At 39.0% G+C, this 23,936-nt stretch overlaps 2 protein-coding genes across 2 annotated transcripts in view; one reads left to right on the forward strand and one right to left on the reverse strand.

The window, feature by feature from the left end:
• Window positions 1-360: 360 nt before the first annotated feature.
• Plk4 (polo like kinase 4) lies at window positions 361-18,255 on the forward strand. The gene is made up of 16 exons (XM_036191034.1): window positions 361-566; window positions 1,295-1,390; window positions 2,108-2,203; window positions 2,279-2,393; window positions 5,490-6,405; window positions 7,390-7,490; window positions 9,984-10,345; window positions 11,475-11,579; window positions 11,856-11,958; window positions 12,506-12,655; window positions 13,116-13,249; window positions 13,332-13,423; window positions 13,986-14,109; window positions 14,710-14,838; window positions 16,719-16,825; window positions 18,016-18,255. Exons 1-16 carry the CDS (start codon window positions 537-539, stop codon window positions 18,116-18,118), a joined length of 2,763 nt encoding a protein of 920 aa, XP_036046927.1. The 5' UTR covers window positions 361-536; the 3' UTR covers window positions 18,119-18,255.
• Window positions 18,256-19,817: 1,562 nt separating this feature from the next.
• Window positions 19,818-23,936, reverse strand: part of Mfsd8 (major facilitator superfamily domain containing 8) — a 29,298-nt gene continuing 25,179 nt past the window's right edge. The window contains exon 12 of the mRNA XM_036189463.1: window positions 19,818-22,045. Coding sequence (XP_036045356.1) covers window positions 21,839-22,045 — 207 coding nt within the window. The 3' untranslated portion in view covers window positions 19,818-21,838. The remainder of the gene's footprint in view (window positions 22,046-23,936) is intronic.

Genomic DNA, 23,936 nt, shown 5'->3' on the forward strand with positions numbered 1-23,936 from the left:
TTCCCCAGTTCTCTTTAGGTAGTCTAAAAACCTTTTAAAAAGATTTGCTAGGGAAAGCCAAGCTCGGCGCGTGCTAGGAAGGCCCTCTACTATTGCGCTCTGCCCCTGGCTCTGAAACTGAGTCGAGACATAACCTGCCAGTTCCAACCGTTCACGGTTAATCGGCGTTTTGGTCAGCCTCACAACTGGTCGCTTTCCCTCAAACTATTGTCCACTTCCGGCCTACAGCGCCGACACCCGGCACCCCCTCCTGCGCATGCGCGTCACTCATCCTCTCAGAAGCGGCGAGCGTGCTGACGTCACCGCCAGACTGGCTCGTTCAGAGACCGGCGGGAATTTTTCAAAATGGGAGCACGGAGGCGCCGCCCAGGCCTCAGGAGGTACCGGGGGTACCTTTCGGTGGCGTTGGCGGCGTCGCCAGCGGCGGCGGCATAGAGAGTGCAGCCCGATGGGCGCCAAGACCCGCTGGCTGCTCGGAGCGCTGCCTCGGAGGGACTGCGAGACGGCCGAGTCCGGGGCGCCAGCGGCCCGGGAACATGGCGGCGTGCATCGGGGAGAGGATCGAGGTGAGGCGGGCGGACGCGGAGCTGAGGGAAGGTCTGGGTGAAGCACGCGCTGGTCTTCGGGGGCCGACTGAGCGAGGCGAGCGCAGTGCTGGAGAGAAGATCGGGATAGGGCTCGGTACAGACACCGGTGAATCGAGGCGGGAGGGCAAGCGGACAAGCGAGCGAGCGCGGGCTCCAGGACGCCCTGCTTAAGGCGCTCAGTGACCACTTCGGTGAAGCTGGGGGGCTGCGGGCAGCAGAGGCAGGAGGGCGCTGTGGTGGGGACGGACTGCGGAGATGCGGGCGGAGAGGCCCGCCCCCGCCCCTCCCCCCGTGGGCGCCTGGTACCCAGCAGGTGTATCTCCAGCTGTGCGCCCCGCCCGGTCCCCATCCCTTGGTGTCGGTTCCCCACTCCCGCCTCCAAAGCCGCGCTCGGGGAGCTGCTCCGCCTGCCCCTTCCTGGGGACGGCGGTTACCGTGGCGGGAGCGGCGGCGGGAGCCGGGTGGTCGGAAGGAGGGAGCCGAGCTAACCAGCTCATTAGCGTACTCAGTCTGGATCCCAGCTGGAGCTCAGGCAGGCCTGCAGAGCATCAAGATGCCTTCCACCCCAGACACCTGCATCATCGAGGTCTGATGGCTGCTTGAACCTTGTCATATTTCCTGTCTGGCCCATTTTACCAGATTTATTCCAGTTCCTACCCAACTTCCTTACTTTCTAGTTCACGTATAATCTTTAATCTTTTTTAAAGGACTTTAAGGTTGGAAATCTACTCGGTAAAGGATCATTTGCTGGAGTCTACAGAGCTGAGTCCATTCACACCGGTTTGGAAGTTGCAATCAAAATGGTAAGGATGTATTAGTGACTCTTTCTCCAGTATTTTGCAAGAGACTAGAGAGGCATGCTATTTAAAATGTCACAGTCTTTATCAACTAAAGGCTGTGCACACTGCCACCCTACCGTGTGTGTGTGTGTGTGTGTGTGTGTGTGTGTGTGTGTGTGTGAGAGAGAGAGAGAGAGAGAGTATGTGTGTGATTTTGCATAGCCAAAAGACAGTGTTGCTATGTGCAGCAGCTGAACTTGGGGACATTTAAGAGAACCTTTAGCCTTGCTTAAGTGAAGGTTTTATATTTTATTAGTGTTCAGGAGACTAGTACATTTTGTTACTATGAATACTTAAGGTAATGGGAAGAAGTCAGGACAATTTTTATATATAGCTATAATTATCCAAACTACCATTATTGTCGAGCATGGGAGTACATACTTGTAATCTCAGCTCTGAGGAGTTGGAAAAAGGAAGATCGGAAGTCCACCCTCTGTTACAACGTAAATACACTGGACAAACTGAGAATTCATTCTGCTAGGTGCAAGGGTGGAGCATAGATAAGAGTAAGTTGACTTCAAAGACATATAAAAAGACTTCAGACAATTTTAGATTCATGTTGGGACTTTTGTATGGGTTTGGGGTATAGCTTGGTAGAGTGCTTTCCTCTAGCATGCTCAAGGCTCTGGGTTCAAACCACGAACCCCAAAATCAAATAAATCTGGCCTCTCTTATTTTTAGATAGATAAGAAAGCCATGTACAAAGCTGGAATGGTACAGAGAGTCCAGAATGAGGTGAAAATACATTGCCAGTTGAAACACCCTTCTGTTTTGGAGGTAAGATACAGGTGTATACAAGCAAGTAAGAAGGCTTGATGTTTGTGTAATTGACTGCACCCTTTTCTGTTTTAGCTTTATAATTACTTTGAAGATAACAATTATGTATACCTGGTGTTAGAAATGTGCCATAATGGAGAAATGAACAGGTATTTAAAGAACCGAATGAAACCTTTCTCAGAAAGTGAAGGTAGGTGTCTTTTTTAGGTTGGGATATAGAGTTTTTCTCTTTGTTTGGTAAACACTTGGTTTTTGAAGGTGCTGTTTTGTAATATTTAGTAAAAAATTTGTTTTGTGTTTTTGAGATAAGGTCTCTTTACTATGTAGCTCTTGCTGTCCTGGAACTCAATATATAGACCAGACTGATCTTGAAATGACAAGGAGACTCCTATCTTTGCCTCCCAAGTGTTGGGATTAAAGATGTTTGCCACTACACCTAGCTTAGTTCATCTATCTATCTATCTATCTATCTATTTGACATATATGGGTTTTTCCCTGCATGTATGTGTGTGCACCACATGTGTGCCTGGGGCCCAGGAAATGCAGAAGATGTTGTATTCTGTGGAATTTGATTGTGAGCCACCATGTGGGTGTTGGGAATCCAGGTCCTCTGGAAGATCAGCTCTTAACCACTGAGCAGCCCTTTCAGTCTCAGTGATTTCTTTTTTTAAGCTGTGTGTATGAGTGTGCATCTGTGTATGAGTATGTGCATGTAGTGCAGGTAGGTGCCCACGCCCATGGAGGGTTAACATGGGTGCTGGGAATAGAACTTGGGTCCTCTGTAAGAGCAGTATGCACTTTTAACAGCTGAGCCATCTCTCCAGCCACAAATAAAACTATTTCAATTGTTATTTTATTAAATTGTGTCCCCTCAAAAGCTGGTATTTATAAACCACATATCACACAAATAGAGAGAGAAGTTTGTTGGCCTTCTGTTCTCCAAAATATATTTTAAATTAAATCATTGGTAACAATTTATTATAAATCCTTTCAGATCTGGAAAACTACATATAGTGTGTTTGATGACTAAGTTTCCTAATAGACATTGAGAGCATTGTGCCTGAACTCCTTTAACTTACTGCTCAGCTTCTAAGAGCATGGTTGAGACTCCCATATAATATATCCTCACAGTAAATACTTAAATGAGCATAGTGACAAAGCTTTTCCATACCTAGTGTTTTTCTGTGACATACAAAATGAATTTCACCACCACCCATTTTCTCAACTCAGATAAGGTCCGTATGTTGTCAAACTACTGATCTTTTTTCCAAGCTATAACTGATACTGATCCTGCAGATAGAGCTAAGGAATAAGGCTGCTGATAGGCTTTTGCTTTTGTTTTTAGTATTTGTTATTCATTTGTGTGTGGTGGTATGGTCAGAGATCAATCTAGGGAGTTGGCTCTCTCATTGTGTCATGTGGATTCCAGATATAAAACTCAGTTCATCAAACTTGGTTACAAGCGGCTTTACGTGCTGAACCATTACACTGGCTTAATGGAGGTTTTATACATTTTAATCTCTTGGAAATAGTTATTAACACAAACTGAAGTGTTGATAAGCTTTCTCTCAAATTCCATTGATAAATGTTTATTCTGAGGAAATATAATATTTATATATTATATTTATTATAACATAATAATATAAATGGAAGAGAGAGTATAAATATAATACTTAATGGTAGTTTCTGTATTTTTCAGACTACTTTGTAATTGTCTATAAAGGATTCATTGAATAAGACAATATTTATAAGGGAAAAAAAGTATCTGTTAGCCTGAATTAATCTTAAAAATGTACATGCAACCAAAGATATATCTCCCTCCCACCAACAAAGTTTAAGACAAAGATGGAAAGAAAATACCTGCAAACTGAATGACTGATAAAGATGGAAAGAAAATACCTGCAAACTGTATGACTGATCAGGTTGGGGCTGTAATTCAGTGGTAGCGTGTTTATTTGATCTGCATGCACAAGGCCCTAGGTTCCTTGTTTTCTACTGACAAATTTGTGTGTGTGCAGTGTGTATAACAAAAACTTCATGTTGAAAAATGAAAGATATACCTAACAGGGAAAGGATAATCATAAGAAACTAGAGGGTACGAGCAAACTATTCACAGAGGAGAGAGCTCAGATAACCAATAAACATGAAAAGATACAAAGTCAATAGTAGTCATGAGGGTGCTAAACAAAATAATGAAAGACCATTTTCACACACTGAATTGAGACTGTTTGATGTTAATAGAGTGTGTATGAAAATACAGTCTTTTAAAGGCTAACTTGCCAAGGCATGAAACTAAGCAATTTTCATATCTCTGAATATACATGTACTATAAGTATATAGAATATATATACCACACTGCAGAGAAACTCACATAACATACACAAAAATTATAAATGCACAAGAATGTTTATTCCAATATTATTTGTAATCTTGAAACATTAGAAATTACACAAATGTTCAATGGCAATTAGGTAAAATAAAGATATATGGTATTATTAAAGAAATAACATTAAGATATACAGTAAAGAAGTAGTTAATTAAACTACTCTTATACCCTTTTTTGATATCTTAAAAGCATTTATTATAATGTGTCTATAGCTTTAAATATATGCAAGCATGCAGGAAAGTATTAAGAACTATATTAAACTGGAGAATGGTGGCCCACTCCTTTAATACCAGCACTCCCGTGGCAGAGCCAGGCGAATCTTTGTGAGTTCGAGTCCAGCATGGTCTACAAAATGAGATCCAGGACAAGCTCCAAAGCTACACAGATAAACCCTGTCTCAAAAAAACAAAAACAAAAAAAAAAGAAAGGAAGAAATACATTAAATGTTTACAATGGAGGTTGTGTAAAGTGTGAGAACTGGGGTTTGGTCACCAGCACCCATGTAAATGCTTGGATGGGTGTGGCAGCTTGTTTATCATACTTGGCACTTAGGAACTAAAAATAAGATTTTCCCTAGGAGCTGATATCTATGAACTATTTGTACAATTTTAAATAATTTTCTTAATTTTGTGGATATCTGGTTATACCCTAGTTACCCTAACCACTTTGAGCTGGTATAAAATTTGGCTTCCCTTATCTCCTAAGTTGGAAAAAGCAAAGATTAAAACGAGTGCCTAGTTAGCATTATATCACTAGAGTGATGTTTTTGTTGGTCAATATAAGCTGCAGGCTAGGATTTTAATGCAATACTCTGGCATGTGTACTAGGTTTTATCATGTATTCTAAACATTGGAATTTCCAGAACTTTTGAATTGTTTTCTTTTTTTCCCATCTTCACAGCTAGGCAATTCATGCACCAGATCATCACAGGAATGTTGTATCTTCATTCTCATGGCATATTACACCGGGACCTCACACTCTCTAACATATTACTTACACGTAATATGAACATAAAAATTGCTGACTTTGGACTAGCAACACAATTGAAAATGCCGCATGAAAAGCACTACACACTCTGTGGAACTCCCAATTACATTTCACCAGAAATTGCAACTCGAAGTGCACATGGACTTGAATCTGATATCTGGTCATTGGGCTGTATGTTTTATACATTACTTATTGGAAGACCACCTTTTGACACTGATACAGTCAAGAACACATTGAATAAAGTAGTATTGGCAGATTATGAAATGCCAACATTTTTGTCAAGAGAGGCCCAGGACCTTATCCACCAGTTACTTCGTAGGAATCCTGCAGATCGGTTAAGTCTGTCTTCTGTATTGGACCATCCTTTTATGTCACGAAATCCTTCAACAAAAAGTAAAGACTTAGGGACTGTAGAGGACTCCATGGATAGTGGGCATGCCACAATTTCCACAACAATTACAGCGTCTTCCAGTACCAGTTTGAGTGGTAGCTTACTTGACAGAAGAAGACTTTTGATTGGTCAGTCACTTCCAAATAAAATTACTGTATTTCCAAAAAATAAGAATTTAAGTGACTTTTCTTCAGGAGATGGAAGCAATTTTTGTACACAATGGGGAAACCCAGACCAAGAAACTAATAATAGGGGACGGGGAAGAGTAATTGAAGATGCAGAAGAAAGGCCGCATTCTCGATACCTTCGTAGAGCTCATTCCTCTGATAGATCCAGCACTTCTAATCAGTCTCGAGCAAAAACATACTCAATAGAACGATGTCATTCAGTAGAAATGCTTTCAAAGCCCAGAAGATCCCTGGAGGAAAATGAAGAGAGGTATTTACCCACATTCAGCAATATCAATTTTTTAAACTTCCTTAAAGATAAAACAGCCAATAGTTGTAGATCTTTTGAAAGATCTGATGATGACCAAGGAGTGCAAGGATAATTCTTTTAATAGCATGTTGATAAACATTGTATTAGCACAGATATAAAGCTGCATCTAAATAAGGTGGGGTTATAAAATGCCTAGGTGTTTCCCTTACAGAAATAGAATTACAATTTTGAGCCAGGCATGGTGGCATGTGTTTATACTCCTAGAACTTGGGAGACACAGGCAGAAAGATCATGCAGCTGAACCCAATCTGTGACAGCAAGTTCTAGGCTAGTCTTTTTTTAAAGCAAAAAAGGCTTTTATGTTATTGTTGATTAAGGTCTCTTAAGTGTGTCTAGGCTGGTTAGATATAGTTTAGTGGAAGAACAGTGGCTTGAAATGCGTAGTTCCCACAAGTCAGTTCTCAGCACTGCAAAAAAAAAAAAAGTGTATGTGTGTTTAAATTTGTAGATGTGTTATTTGGAGCAGATCTCTAGCACAGCATAGCATTTATTGAGCAGGTTTGATCCCTGAAGGACTGCTAGTAGTTGCATGTAGAGGGAAGCTGAGGCTGACTGAGGGATAGCTGTGGTACTGACTGCTTCTGATATGAGCACTGATTTTAATGCCCAATTGGGAGTTTTGTGTGTGATCTTTTAATGTTTGAATTATAAACTTCTAAGAGGATAGTAGACATACAGTGCTATGTCATTTTGGCATAGGAGTTTTAGAGATGATTATAGAAATACTGTTTTCTGCGATTCTAAAATTTCTGGTATTTAAATCTCTTATAGGGTTTCTGCCTGAAAATGTTCAGGGACCAGGAATTCTACTGTCATAGAACACATACATATTCAGTGTGTGTGTATGTATGTACCCCTAGATTCTGTTCCTAATCCCTCTTTCCCTAATAATTGCTTTATGGTATTTTTTTTTTTCCTCTGCAGTTCCAATCATCATTGTCTAGGAAAAACTCCTTTTCCATTTGTAGACCAGACACCTCAGATGGAAACGGTACAGCAGTGGTTTGGGAATCTGCAAATGAATGGTGAGTTTTTAATGGAGTATTTAATTAAAATTTACTGACCTGGAACCTGCCAAACATTGCAGTTTTCTGCTTATATTCAAGAAGACAGTTCCAGTAAATTTCAATAAAACATTGTAATAATAAACTTAATACTTTTAAATATTTAAGCTATCTACTCTCCTTAATATTGAATGTATATGATTAGTTTAAGTTTACATTACAAATATGAAGAAGAAAGCTATTTATATATGAGCAAATTGTACATAACTTGGTTTGCACTGCTGCTCTGTGATTAAGTAGAACAAGGATTCCCAAGTAGTCCTGCCTCCGGCTGGACCTTGAAGCCTGTTCTGGTGATGCCTGTATCAAAACTGTTGTTATCAATGCCCATGAAGTAATCAAAGGACGCCTGACTTTACTTGTGAGAAGCCAATGTGAGGATTTTAGTTTGCCCATTGTTCTTCAGACTGAAATACACAGCTACTGAAACCCAAACATTTAAGCAGCTGGCCCTAGGTCATTATCAAGAATGTGGATATTAAGTGTCCCCCATTAATGAACAACCCCAACAGAAGGTGGGTGGGAAAGACAATTAAAAGGTAGCATCTGGAGGAGGAGATCATCTTTCACCATTGTGTTTTGGGGAGTGTGAGATAGTAGCTCTCATTAGTGGAGTTGTTAGGTTTCCTTTTCGAGAGACATGTATGATTTTCAGAAGTCTAAAAGGGAATTGATCTGACCATATATACTTACTGGTTGGTTGGTTTTTTAAACTACAAAACTGCCTTGTATATTTGCAGTCTTGTACTTATTTACAGGTTATTTTTATTTGGAGAAATAACCTTTATATAAATAATATAGTCATTCTGCTCCAATCTGTTCTGCTCCAATCTGTTCTGCTCCAATTTTAATATTTGATGGATAATTGATAGAAAATATTTTTCTTTATAATGAGAATGCAAGGGCAAGAAGCTTTACAAAGTCATTTTAAATAAAATTGTGATGGAAATTCTTAGAGTTTAATACTGAAAAACTAGAGTTCTATGTAATTGATCACTTAACAGCCTTAAAAAAAAATAGCATCAGGACATGGGCCTGTGCCTTTAGTTATACCACTTGGGAGGCTGAAGCATGGAGACCATGATTTCAAGACCAGCTAGGCTGCATAAGTGAGACCCTGTCTCAAAAAAAAAAAAAAAAAAAGAAAGAAAGAAGATAATTAAAATTTACTATAGAGAGTTTTATGTAATTATTTCTTTAAGGCCCTTTTAAAAATGTGAACCTGAAGGGCTGGAGAGATGGCTCAGTGGTTAAGAACACTTGCTGCTCTTACCAGAAGATCCAAGTTCAGGTCCCAGTGCCCACAGCAGGTGCCTCACAACCACTTGTAACTCCAGTTCCAGGAGATCTGATAGTCAGGCACTGCATGTCCACAGTGCACAGGTATACACAAAGGTACACATACACATGCAGAAACAAAATTTTTTAAAGGTTAACTCTGAAACCATATGAAATATGAATGTATAGACTTCAATAAGAGCTTTTAAATATATAGGTACAAATACATTTGTAATACTAATTATTAGAGATACTGAAGGTAGTCTTGCTTTTAGTTGCATATTTTCTAAGTAGAGGTGTGATAAATAATCTTTATAGTAAAGAAAATTTACTTATTTTTTCTTTTGTAGACTGAAAATTCTTATCAGAATTCCTTATGATGAACATTGACTTGCTTTAGAATGAGTAACTTGGTTTTGCTTTGATTGAAAAATTAATTTCCCCAGGCAGTAGTGGCACTCACCTTTAATCTCAGCACTCAAGAAGCTGAGGCAGGCAGATCTCTGAGTTCAAAGACAGCCTGGGCTACATAGAGAAACCCTGTCTTGAAAAGCAAAAAAAAAGGGAAAGAAAGAAAACTTGATTTCATATTAGTTCATTTTCATAGCCATAAGAATACTAAAAGTGTTTCTTCCACCTGGCTTTAAATGTTCCTTTAACTATTTTTTTTGTCCTTATTTATTAAGAGCTCGTTTTCTTAATAGCTTATTTTTTAAAGTCTTCATATATTTAAGATATAGAATAATGTTAATAGTAATAGTAAAACAGTAAATAGTAAAATAGTTACAGTGGAATTAATTAGCACATCTGTCATTTCAATGTAATTAAACATTTCTCCCTATAGCAAAGAACAGCTATAATTTACTGATTTAAAGAGACTTCTCAGTATAACACCCAAATGTTTGTAACTGGCTTTTTCTGTTGTGTAAAAAGTGCTAGTCAGGGTGTGGTGTAGTATGCCTTTAATCCTAGCACCTGGGAGGACAAGGCAGGCCCATCTGTTGAGTTTGAGTTCAGCCTGGTCTACATAGTAAGTTTCAGGACAGTCAGGAATACATAGAAAGACCCTGTCTTCAAACATGCCCCTGCCACACACACACCCCCAAAAAACCCTGCTATTATAATCAGCATATTATGGTACATTTTACTAAACTGCTTTTTTAATGTATGTTTTAGCTCATTTAGGAGAGACTAATGAACACAGCACCGCTAGTCCAAACAGAGATTTCCAGAGCTATCCAGATTCATGGGATGTGTTAAGAAATGCTTGGACTGATACAAGAGCCAGCAAGAATGCTGATACGTCTGCTAACGTTCATCCTGTCAAGCAGCTGAGTACAACAAAGTACATGACTGCACATCACAGTAAACCTGAGATCATGCAACAAGAACTGGGCTTACCTCCTCGTTCTGAACAAAGCAAGAACAGGAGTATGGAGTCAACGTTGGGTCACCAGAAACCGACCTTACGAAGCATTACATCTCCTTTGATTGCTCACAGATTAAAACCAATCAGACAAAAAACCAAAAAGGCTGTGGTATGCTGATTATTTTTTCTAAGTTACTACTTGACATTTTCCTTGGAATACAATTCTTAAGTGTGATCTTTTTAGTTTTCTATGATATTTTTGAAATTTGAGGTATTATATAAACGTAACACTCGAGAAAAATTTAGTATTCATGGAAAAATAGCATTTGCTTCCCTCTGGTTTAGATAGGTAGTATTGGTTTTTGTTGTGTGTGCTGAAGACAGTTTCCAGTAGGTAATCCAGGCTGGCTTTGGGCTTGCAATCCTCTGCCTCTGCCTCATGAATGCTGTGATTGCAGGTGTGTACCACCATCCTGGTGCCCTCTAGCTTTTGAGAATGGCAAGTTGATTCTGATAAGTTTGTAACTTTTAAGTTACTGATGTTTTTTAATATATTTATTTTGAATTTTGTGTTTCACCTACATGTATGTATGGGTACTACATGTTTGCCTGGTGCCCAGGGAGCCCAGAAAAGGGCATTACATTCCTTGGCATTGGAGTTACAGTCAGTTATGAGCCACCATGTGGATTCTGGGACATGAACCAAGATCCTCTGCAATAGCAACAAGTGCTCTTAACCACTGGACTACCTCTCCAACCCCTAAATTATTTATATTTTTTTAAAATAATACTGGCTACATGTTATGTTAAAATACTTTATTTATGCCTACAGTGTGATTTTTCTACATTTTGTTTCAAATCAAGAGTAAGTTAGAATATATAGCCTTAAAAAAGACAATTAAAATTAAAGTAATATGCATTTCTGTGTTTAGAATTCAATGAGCATGTGTGAAGATGGAATAATTTCTTTGTGGTTCCATCTTGATCCTGTTTGTTCTGTTTCTCATGTCACCCAGTCTTGGCTTTGTTTGGTCTCCATTGTCTTCAGGGTCACCCCACCCTACCTTCTGCTTGCTTTTTGCTCATTGGTTAGAATTTCATACTTAATTACATATTCTCACCTTTATACCTTCTGGCTCACAACTGCACCCAGGTACATCTCTGTTTTTCTAGACTGCCGAAGTGAAGCAGCAGTTGGATTTTGCTATTTCTGCTATGGTTGAGTACTTTTCCCTCTAAAGTATTATGTGCCAAAAGTGTTCTTAAAAAACAATTTATCAATTTTTCTGTTTCTCTAGGTGAGCATCCTTGATTCAGAGGAGGTGTGTGTGGAGCTTCTAAAAGAGTGTGCATCTGAAGGATATGTGAAAGAAGTTCTTCAGATATCTAGTGATGGGACTATGGTAGCGTACTAATTTTATTCACTTGTAATTTTAGGTGTGACTTTAAACATTTGGCATTGAGTTCTTTTTACAATGTGGTATTTAATATGTATCATTGGAATTCACAAACTGAAAAATTAAAATAATTGTAACTAGTAATAAACTTTTAGGTTAGAATACTGTGTTACTTTTAAAAACTAATGTTTTTCTAAATTAATGTTTAGCATAGAACCTTATGTACTTTTTGGTAACAGAGTTTACAATTAGAAGTTTTATTTATTTACTTATTTTAATCAGATCACTGTTTATTATCCAAATGATGGAAGAGGCTTTCCTCTTGCTGATAGACCACCCTTGCCTACTGACAACATCAATAGGTACAGCTTTGACAATTTACCAGGTATGTACATTTTCAAGAGATTGGCTGAGAAGAGAGATTTATATATACATAAATTCTGTATGTATGGTTGTACTAAGTTGTAACTACCTTGGCTTCAGTCTGGATGCTGGTCATGTTCATGTACTTAGTGTCTGGGAAGAGCTGGTGTATCTTTCTACTCCACTGTCTACTGTTCATATTTTACACTGCCACGGACCTCTTTCATGAAAACTAGCTCTGAAGTATTAGTACCATCAGAACTATAGCCTGTGCTCCTATTTAGCTATTGGCCTATCCAGAATCATCAAAAACTTCAACATGAAGTATCTAGTTTTTAACTTTGAAATCACTGTAGTAATATCTATAAATAATTTATAATTGTTGGTAACTATCTCCTGCATAAGCTCCTAGAACCTATGATTTAGAGAAATTACTACTGAGTAACACATCTTGGTTGAGGTAATTTTCAAAAACAAGGAGGCTGTCTGACCTTACCAGGAATTAGAATGCAGATACAACTGTATGTTTAGTTTTCTTTCTTAATATTGAGTATATGTTTCTTCTTTAGAAAAATACTGGCGGAAATATCAGTATGCTTCCAGATTTATTCACCTTGTAAGGTCTAAAACTCCCAAAATCACTTATTTTACAAGATATGCTAAATGTATTTTGATGGAGAATTCTCCTGGTGCTGATTTCGAGGTTTGGTTTTATGATGGTGAGTATACTACATGTGATCTAGTTTTTTCTTGTACACCCAGCAATTCATCTGTAATATGTGAGATGTAGTCCTTTCTCTGCTTAGCTCTGTATCAGTTCATGGCATAAACTGCATGAGAAACAATATCCATATCTTATTGAAATCCAAATGGATGGGTTTAACAGAGCATTCTCTGGAGTTGATTTGTCTTTGTCTCCCTCCATGAAGGGTTCCCATGTACACATCACAGCACCTGATTACAGCTGTCCCTGCCATTCTGTATGTGTAGCCAGACAGACACATGCTGGAGAGGGAAGATGACGCCTTATGTCTGTGGGACATTTGGAGTGCCCTTTTACAAATGATCAGTAAATGAATTAAATAACTTTTCTGACAGCCATGTGCTACTCTAATAATGAGTTAAATATAGGCATTGCAAAAGAACTGATAAAAGAATGGTTTTCTGTTTAATTTTCAGGAGCCAAAATACACAAAACAGAAGATTTAATTCACATGATTGAAAAAACGGGTAAATCTTACACTTTAAAAAGTGAAAGTGAAGTTACTACCTTGAAAGAGGAAATAAAGATATATATGGACCATGCTAATGAGGTATGTACCTGTTTTTCATCCAGTTAACAGTCACATGGTGCAGCAGTGAACTGTTGACAGGAGCCAGTCTTCTCTGTACTAGGGTCACCGTGTATGCTTGGCACTGGAATCTGTAATCTCAGAGGAGGAAAAGAGAAGCAGGAGCTCTTCGTTCTTCCCAATAATTGTAGGAAGGTAAAAGCTTATAATTCCTAACCATGGCTAAAATGTTTAAGACACAATTTGTTGTAAATGATGTCTAGGGTTGCACCATGGTGACACACTCCATAATCCTGGCACCTACGAAGTAGAGGCAGGAGGAATTGGAGGCCAGCATGCCTCAAAACAACTCCAAGGGACAGTGAGATGGCTCACTAGGGGAAAAAGTGCTTGCCATGCATGCTTAGCACGCTAAGCTCGATCCTGAAACCTCTATAAAACTCAAGAGAACTTACTCCAAAAGTCAATCTTTGACCTCCAGACACACTCTGGGGCTTATATGTGCCTACATACGCACACCATTCACATAGGCAGATAATAAATAAAATTGAAACTTAAAATCTTAACTAGCCAGGTGTGGTGGCGCACACTTTTAATTTAGGCACTGGAGTGGCAGAAACAAGTGGATCTCTGAGTTCAAGGCCAGCCAGGTCTATATAGTGGGACTCTTTGTCAAACACACACTAAATAAATTTTTAGTTCTCTGTATATTGAAAAGCTTTAGGGAACTATATTGAGACATTTCTCTTTTTTTCAGAAAACCTGGTAATACTAGTTCACCTAAAGCCTTATCACCACCTCCTGTGGACCCAAGCTACTCAAAGGGAGAGCAAGCATCACCAAGCAGATTGAGCATGAATAGCGTGGCATTCTCAACACAGGTACCAGTACTCAATCCTTCTGTAAGTAAATATGTATCACATTCAGTGAGTGCCTGGTGAAGATGTGGGTTGGAGGTACAGCTCAGTTATAGAATATATGCTTAACATGTATCCATATTTTAGATCCCAGCACCACCCAGAAAGAAAAAAATCACCTACTCGGCCTCACTGAGCTTTTGTGCCATATGTCTGCTTAAATAAGCCAGTGGTTTTTGCACATGCTATCAGCTGCCTCATGGCTCACGGTTAAGTAATTGAATTTCCTCAGTGAACTGTCATACCTATCATACCAGGAAAGACTGTATATAAATGTACAAGAATGCAGTGTATAAAAAACTAGTGTGTATATGTGTTCACACGTATGTACGTTCTCTAACTTTAGCTATTAAAAATAAGGGAATGGAATTTACTAAAATGAAAACAAGTCATGATTTGGCCTGCCTTTGCTTTATTTTTACTTTTAATGTGTGGTTGGTATTTTAATTTTAGAGTTTGCGTTTTGAGAAAATTCTGTTTTAAAATCCTGAAGCAATTGTACTTTTCCTGAAGCTGACTTATGAATGTGCTAAGGCAGATCTTCTTCTCCCTTATTATTTGTAGTCGGCTACAGCTGAAGGACTTGGCCACACAGCCACTGCCACAGGAACAAGTTTCTCCTCTTCGAGTCTTCCTAAATCAGCACAGCTTTTGAAATCAGTTTTTGTGAAAAATGTTGGTTGGGCTACACAGGTGAGACATTTCTGAAAAAGACAATTTCTGTGCTGTGGACGTCTTGATTTTTTATTTTTCATTGACTAAACTATTACCCAATAATATAAATTATTTTAACAACTTCTTTTCCAGGAAGTTTTTTAATATTTTTGCATTGGTTATATTCCTAAAAGTTTGGCTTTTTTCATTGGTTTGGCTTTTTTAATTGGTATATATCAGAAGGCTTCTGATGTTGATAGCAGGTTGCCTACAGTGTGGATGATGCTATGTTAAGGGTTGTGTGGAGTAGAGAATGATGTCTAGGACATTTGAAATGGCAGAAACAAAATCAATGTTGAATTCAAATTTACAAAATTTTATGTTAGTGTATATACCTTTACATTGTGTATGTTATCAGGAGGTGTGCAGAATGGAAATTTTGGAGTGTGGCACATGTATTTTTACTTAACAATTAAGTAAAAATTCACTCTAGCGAATGGGGTTTGTTAACATTTGTTGACCACCACCTGCTGTGTGGTCCTGAGTTTCTCACATACATTCTCTAGTTTGTCCCTTAAAGTAATCTGGTAAAACTTATGCTAGTTGCCCTTATAAAGACAGTAAAATTATAGTTTTTTTTTTTTTTTTTTTTTTTTCTCTAGACAGGGTTTCTTTGTGTCACAGCCCTGGCTGTCCTGGAACTTGCTTCATAGACCAGATTGGCCTGGAACTCCAAAAGATCTGCCTTCCTCTGCCTCCCGAGTGCTGGGATTAAAGGCTGAAATTATAGTTTTTATGGTAGATTGATTTGTGTAGTCCTGCAGTCCTGTGTAACTGAAGCCTGGTGTAAATACAGGACTGTTTGAGTCAGGTGGCCATGTTTCTCACCTATGTACACCACATGCCTTTCCATTTGCAGCAGCACAAGGACAAGTCGGTGGCTAAGATAACCCTGGGATCTTTTGTCACTTCTTCAGTCCTGTCTCGGGAAAAGATGCTTTATGGGGGGAAAAACTACTTCCATAACCCAGTGGACATTTGTGAGAAACCAAATTTATTGAGTCATTTTAATATAATGATGCCTTAGCTACTAGAGCAATGATCTGAAGAGGAAAAAGAAAATATTTTCAGTGCTAAGATCACTACAAACTGAAATTGTAGTTATTGGAGACAGTTGTTTTTAAAGCTGCATCTGGTCTGGTTGTATCCGAACATGCCTAGAATCCTGGTATTTAGGAGGCAGAAGCAAGAGTGAAATCAATGCCAGTCTGGGCTGTGTAATGAGACTCTGTCTTAAAAATGAAATGTGGAGCTAGAGAGATGGCTCCATGATAAAGAACACTTGCTACTCTGCAGAGAACCCAAGTTTTAGTCCCACATGGTAACTCACAATTGTCTGTAATTCCAGTCTGAGGGGATCTGATGCCCTCTTCTGGCCTCTTCAAGTTCAGTGAGCAAGTTGCACAGAGACGTAACATGAAGGAAAAACGCCCATAGGCATAAATCTGATATACGCCTTTAATCCCAGAACTTTTAAGGCAGAGGCAGGTACATCTCTGAGTTCAAGGCCAGCTAGTGCTATATACTGAGACTCTATTTCAAAAGTGGAGGGGGGGGGGGGCTAAAACATTAAATGAATGAATAAAACAAAACCATATAGAACACTTTTAAGCGAGCCCTTAAAAACTGCAAGTTGTGCTGGAAAATGGTAGCACACACCTTTAATCCCAGCACCTAGGAGCAGAGGCAGGTGGATCTCTGTGAGTTTGAGGCCAGCCTGGTATACAGAGCAAGTTCCAGGACAGTCAGAGCTACAAGAAAATCCGTCTTGAAACCACCCCTCTACCCCACCTACCCCACCCAAAGAACAACTCCAGTTGTGTCTTCTGTGTAGTCATTTTCTGTGCTTGCTTTTCTAGCTAACTAACGGAGCTGTGTGGGTTCAGTTTAATGATGGGTCACAGCTGGTTGTCCAAGCAGGCGTGTCTTCCATCAGTTACACATCACCAGATGGTCAGACAACTAGGTAAGTTCTTAAAGCACTAGGTGGGATTCAGTGCTTGCTTTCATTTTGCTTTCTCTGTACTTTGAAATAAGTGACTTGATAAGCTTAGTGTTTTGACAGTTTTTATTTACACTGTTCATAATCAACTCAAGTGGTAGGATTTCTTTGAATTTCATTGAATAACCCCTATTTAATGACCTAACTAGGTTGACTCTTTTCAGAATGAACTTAATTATTTACTTAAAAGAATACCGAAGGGCCAGGTGTGGGGTGCACATCTTTAATTCCAGCACTTGGGAGGCAGAGGCAGGCGGATCTCTTGTGAGTTCAAAGCCAGCCAGACCTACATAAAGACTTCCAGGCTGCCAGGGGCTACTCAGTGAGACTGTCTCAATAAACAAACAGAAAAAGGACACGGAGGGCTGGAGAGGTGGCTCAGTTGCTTAAGTACTTGCTTTGCAGGTAGTAGGAGGACTTTAGTTCAGAGCCCTAGCACCCAGGAACAAGGCAAGGCAGTGTGCATCTGGGAACTGAGGACAAGAGGATCCTTGGCTCACTGCTACCCAATCTCTAGTCTCATGGGTGAGCTTCAGGTTCAGTGAGAAACCTGTCTGGAAGTGATTGAGGAAGACATCTAACATTGACCTCAGGCTGGATGGATGGTACACAGACCGCTAGCAGGAGTTGGAGATCATCCTTGCTATCTAGCAACCTACCTGGGATATATGACCCCCTCAGAAAAAAGTCTAAATTAACTAAACTTGGTTATTTTTCCCAAGTAAAAGTTACATCCCATCTTTTGAAAGACTGTTTAAAAACTTGTTTTTTGTGGTAGGTATTGAACCTTGGGTCTTGTGAATGCCTTGCAAGCCCTTTAACTGAACTGTATCACCCAGCACTGACAGACATTTTTAAAGGCAAACCACTAGTCCTCACAATATGTAAGTGCTGTCGCTGAGTATTCAACTAATCACAGATCAAATATTTATTAAAAAAATACTATGCTTGTACTGAGTATATACACCTGTCAAACAAAACAAGTGTCCTGTTTTTGAAAGAAACAAATTGGGTGCACTTCAGTTGATTTTGGAGTCCTAGTAAGTGTATTGTTTTCTTGAGATACCTCTTTTCCTTGAAGGATTACTGAGAAATGTGCTTTTGAATATTCTCTTAAGTTCCAAGTAATGAAGTTGTTTTTCTGCTTCATTTAGGTACGGAGAAAATGAAAAATTACCAGAATGCATCAAACAGAAATTACAGTGTCTTTCTTCCATCCTTCTGATGTTTTCTAATCCAACTCCTAGTTTTCATTAACTAAAGTCCTTTCAGATGTCTATATTTAATAAATGACTTTTTGGTTGGCTTTCAAGTAAAGTGAAATTTTTTTTTAAATTTACTATAATTTCAGAAAGCCTTTCTATGAAAACAGAATTTTAATATATCATAAAAAATATATGCTAAGAAAACAAAATAGAATAAAATTTTTCATTACCAGATACAGTGGTCATAAAATAAACTAGGACATCTGATTTTGTTCCAAGTACATAACCCCTCAGGCTTTTCTGTGCTCCTATTTCTACTTAACTAAATTGTGTGTGGTGTGTTTATTTTTGCTGTTTTCTGTACTAATAAGACATTGAGAATCATGGACAAAACATGCTCTAGTTTTGAAGTTTTCAATATGTAAATAATGTACATATAAGCAATATATAAACATGTATATTTTATATTTATTTTTGTAGCACTTGTGTCTGATAAAGTCTTTCTGCAAATACATTTTATAAAATAAACACATTAGTAAGTTTATTTTTATTTGGTTAAACACTTCTTTTAAAATAGGTTATTATAAATTCATTTTAAAATTTTGTTTACTGTTTTGGATGACTCCCACCCCCCACCCCACCCCCTTTTTTTTTTGAGACTGGGCTTTTATTGGTTTAACCCACAGACTGTTTTTTTTATCTTCTCTCTGCTAGGAGTTCTGCATTGCCCCAGGAGAAGAAAGGGTACTGGAAAGACAAACTTGGACCTAAAGGGGGCTTGGGGCGATAAGGAGACTGGCTGTTAGGCACTCAAAGAAAACATCCATCTGGGCAGAGGGAGGCCATTAATTTGCACAGGACCCCTCTACCTTGCTAGGTCAAGAGGGAGGAACTTTGTTAGGAGTTTATAGGCACCTTTTGTAAGACGTTTTATTTCACCCACAGCGGTCAGAGGGGGTCAGATACTCTGGGTCTGAGTTACAGGCATTTGTGAGCCACTGTGTTGGTTCTGAGTCCACAATAAGCAGTAAGCACTCTAAACCCCTGGACCACATGAAAACGTGAAAGTTTAATCTTGTAAGTTAAATATTAGGCATCATTACTGAGGTTTATCATTTCACTTATATTGAGATTTGATCTACTATGGTCATTTGTCAATGTAGTCATGATATACTATTCATCTTTTCTTTATAATTAGAACCTTGAATTTAATGAGGAATCCATATTTAACTAATAGGACATTCCAGTCCCTACACTCCAGCCACTTTGGACCCCTCCCCAAATGTCTTACCTCTAGGTTGTGTGCAATCCTGCCTTCTGCCTAAAGTGCATTTGTCCCACCCTTTCCCATTCCAGTCGTCTCTTATCCAAGTATCAGCAGATCCTTATGTTCCTAGAGAGATTTCCTAGTGCTGCTCTTCAGTTGGGCTCCTTCTGGTCTATATTACCTTTCCTCACCTTTCTTTCCACAGCCAACCTCTTAAGTATCTATCTGTACCAGCTAATATAGAGTCTAAGGTTATAAGCCTAGCAGTTACTACTCAAATTTCAACAAGTACATGGGAATAGGCGTGTGTTCAGGGCTTCTTATTTATTTATTTATTTTTCCTGGAACGCGCTTTGTAGACCAGGCTGGCCTCGAACTCACAGAGTTCCACCTGCCTCTGCCTCCCAAGTGCTGGGATTAAAGGTGTGCGCCACCACCGCCCAGATAGGGATTTCTTAATATGTACTGAAAGTTGACAGATACAGATCCTTACAATCTTGCTTTATTTGAAATAAATACTCACAGTGTAAGACTAAGTTATAAATAGATCTTTAACAGTTAAGTTAATGGTAGTCAGAATTTTCTCTTAAAACAAGTTATTCTTAAACTGATACAAATAGTTTATCATTAAATTAAAAATTATGAGTTTATTACACTTTAATACATGAAATGAGCTTGAAAAGCTTATTTTATAGAGAAGCATAGTGGCTAGAGATGCTTTATGAAGTGACAATCCATTCAAAATAAGGAAATAACCCTTTGCTAGGTTTTCCAGAACCCTTCTTTAATATACGCGAACAGTTTTCCTACCTTACAGTCGTCGTCTGCTTCTCAATTTACACTCTGTTCTGCTCAAGACTTTGCGTGTGCTAACTTTCCCTCTAGTTCTTTTCCTAAACCTGTCACTCCCCTCACTTCTTTGGTGGCAAGTGTGCATTGGTCAACTCTCCCAAGAAACACATGCCTCAGTAAAAAAGAAGGTGCAGTCACTTCTGATAGGTTATAATTACCTGAATTATTGTAGTAGAATTCTAGGTCTGGGGAACTTGTGTTATGTTCTTGCTGGGCACATGGTGTGCTGATATAAAAGCTTCTTCATTCAGTACACTTAAATTTCTCTGCCCAGATATTTCTGCAAATCTGAGTCACTAGTGCAAATAGTTTCTCACAGTTAAGTAACTGATAGTATAACTTCCAGGCATTTTTCCTATTCTGAAAAGTGCAGCAATCAAGAGTAGCCTCTGAAGACATTTAGATATGAACTATGCCTCCATTCATTTGACTGTATTAGGGAAGCAGGATCTTAGCCCTAATATTGGTTTGAGAAACTAGTGTGATACACAGGAACTTGGAGAGAACTCTCATTCAAAGGAGTTAATACTTCTGTCTCTGCATAATCCATAAAGGTAGAGTTTAAAGTCAGAAGTGACCCTAAAGACTAAAACCCAGAGCCTGACAACAGAAATGGACTGAAGCAAAATGCAGCCATCATTTAGTGTGATGGCTTCAGCAGACTGTATAGTTGAGGTGGAGAGTACGACATTCACAGTCACAGAATGGGAGAACACTTGTGCATGGTGTGCAGTGGTTTCCCGCACATACAGCAGTGTTCTGGTCACACAGAGGTAGAAACTATGCCGTTTCATTAGTCTTTGGCCATTCTGCCTCAAATCACAGCCTGACCAGAAGGGAGTGTCAACAGCATTCAAAGTCCAGCTGCAGTCCTGCTGCTATGATGGGTTTGCAGACAGGTTGGGAACAGCTGTTCCTCTCTCACTATTGAGATGGGACACTAAAAGGTCAAAGTTTGCACTACAGTTTAAAGGACTTGGAAAATAGCGATCGTTTTAAGGATCCATTTGCTGCTAATACTGTATTAAAAAACACATTTGTTTCTAATGTGAATTTACTAGCACTTGAAAATGTCCTTTTAAAGGCAGTAAAAGCCACCTTGACGTTTAGTCCTCTTTAGTCCTCAGATATTAGCATTATTCTTGCTCACAGGTTCATTTAGAAGTGAGATTCTAACATAAAATAGAAGTGCAATGTGCAAACTGCACTGAGAAGAGGTGATGGACTCACCCTGGGCAGGAAGGAAAACTAAAGCCTCGGCTTGTGCTGGGTAGGCTAAAAGGAATTGAAGGCTCAGTTTTATTTCATTAGGAAGCTGAATACTAGTGCATTTTTATTTTTAAAAAAATGAAAGATTAAAATACTTGCATTTTTGTTTTTTTTTAAAAAGTTTCATTCTGCTCTGGCTGATAAGAACTTTCCTCCAGTTCCACTGCATTAGTCCATTGTTTTAGAGAGAGCTCCACGGTTTACATTGAGTGCAGTTTCACAGCTACAGAGCATTATCTATCCAGTGTTGAGTTCATGGAACTCCAATAAGGTATAAGAAAGATAAGGAGATTATGACCCAGAATATTTTTGCACATCTTACCATTCATAGTTAAGTTACTCAGCATGTTTTTGCTACTCAAGGCTGAGTTGGAGACTGCTAGCTTATTCCTGGATCCTCCCGTATCTGACAGAAAAGGCAACAAGTCTTCTGTAAACAGCTCCCATGAGTGAGATGGTGAGCACCACTATTCCACACACAAGGCTAAATGCCCACCGCGGGCCCAAGTAAGTGTACACATGGCTGATGAACACAGGCCCAAGAATCCGTGCTGCACTTCCAGAAGCAGATAACCAGCCCATGTACATACCCTGTAAGGGGGGGTAAGGTAGAGGACAACAGATGAATTCAGGTTTAGTTATTTTAAAATAAAAATAGTAAACTAGGTGGTGATGGTGCATGCCTTTACTCCCAGCACTCAAGAGGCAGAGGCAGGTGGTTCTCTGAGTTTGAGGCCAGCCTGGACTACAGAGCAAGTTCCAGGACAGCCAGGGCTACACAGAGAATCTTGTCTCAAAAAACAAAAACAACAAAACTTGATCTGAGAGAGTTTCAGGATAGCTAATGTTTCAAAAATCAAAAAACAACAAAAACTGATCTGAGCTGATTGATTTGGCTCAATGATTTGGTAGTGTTTGCCTTGTAAGTCCAAATACCTGGGTTCAATCCCCAGAATTTAATTAAAAAGCTGAGTGTGTGTGTGTGAATCTGGGGGGTAGGAGGGTTGGATAAATATCAAAACGCAGTATGTGAAAGTCTCAATAAAAAAAATAGCAACGGGCTGGAGAGATAGATGACTCAGAGGTTAAGAGCACTGGCTGCTCTTCCAGAGGTCCTGAGTGCAATTCCTAGCAACCACTTGGTGGCTCACAACCATCTGTAATGAGATCTGGTGCCCTCTTCTGGCCTTCAGGCATACATGCAAGCGGGACACTGTATAAATAATAAATAAATAAAAATCTTAAATAAAAAAATAAGAGCAACAAAAAGAAATGAGGCATGGAACATATGCTTGGAATATCAAAATTGTTAAGTCAGACACAAGCAGAACCTTTGGGTTCCCCAGGCAGCCAACCAGCCTAGCCTACATATATACTGAATTCTGGGCCAAGGTATGAAAGGCATGAGTTGCCATGCCTGACCATTTAGTCTTTGTGTGGGGGTGTGTCCCTTGCAGCTGGAGTCACAGGTCATATAGGTCTCCTGATCTGGGTGGTAGGACCTGAACTTCAGTTCTCTGGAAGAGCAGTAAGCACTCATGACTGCTGAGCCATGTATCCATCCCCTTAGTTTGCTTTTTTAAGATGATCTTGCACTATAGTCTGGGTTTACCTAAGAGTCACCAAGTAGCCTTGGTTGGCCTCAAATTCCAAATCTTCCTGCTCCTGCCTCAGAAATGCTGGGATTATAGTCATGGGCCACTACTGCCATCTCAGTTATTTTATTTATTTATTTGTTTGTTTATTTTTCGAGACAAGATTTCTCTGTGTAGCTCTGGTTGTCCTAGAACATGCTTTGTAGACCAGGCTGGCCTTGAACTGATATCCAACTGTTTCTGCATCCCAAGTACTGGTATTAAAGGCATGTGTTACACCACCTGGCCTCAGTTTAATTTTTAAAGATTAAGACATAACTGCCATTAAAAACAATAGTTAGAAATATATAGAAAATAAGTAAATACTAGTCCAGTTATGAGTGATACTACATATATAAAATGAAATACAGTGTCTCACTGAAAGTAAATCTAAAGAATCCATGACATACTCTATAAGGTGCATATGCCCATTTACATAGTCACAGAGAAGGTACTCAAAATGGAGTCTGACATCATTAAATATTAGTAGTTATGACCTCTCTGAAACTACTATTCATATTGCATCTATAGATTTTTGATTTTATATAATGAATACAGAAATCACTTGTTCTGTGTGTGTATGTGTGCATGCCAGAGATCAAACCTAGGGTGTCAGGTATTCCAGGATAAAAGCTCTACCAGTACTTCTAACTTACACATTTTTTTGTTCAGATTTTTTTTCAATGAAAAGTATTCTGAGCTCATAATTATTGAATTCAAGACACTTTAGTTGTGCCTTAGCAAGGTTGTATTTCAGCAGAAATCTTAACTACACACATTACAAACTTCTGAGGGTTGGAGGCAGATGGAACCTAAAGCTCAGGCCTTCTCTGGATACAAGTGAGCTC

Source organism: Onychomys torridus, chromosome 6, assembly GCF_903995425.1.
Source record: "Onychomys torridus chromosome 6, mOncTor1.1, whole genome shotgun sequence".
Taxonomy (NCBI): domain Eukaryota; kingdom Metazoa; phylum Chordata; class Mammalia; order Rodentia; family Cricetidae; genus Onychomys; species Onychomys torridus.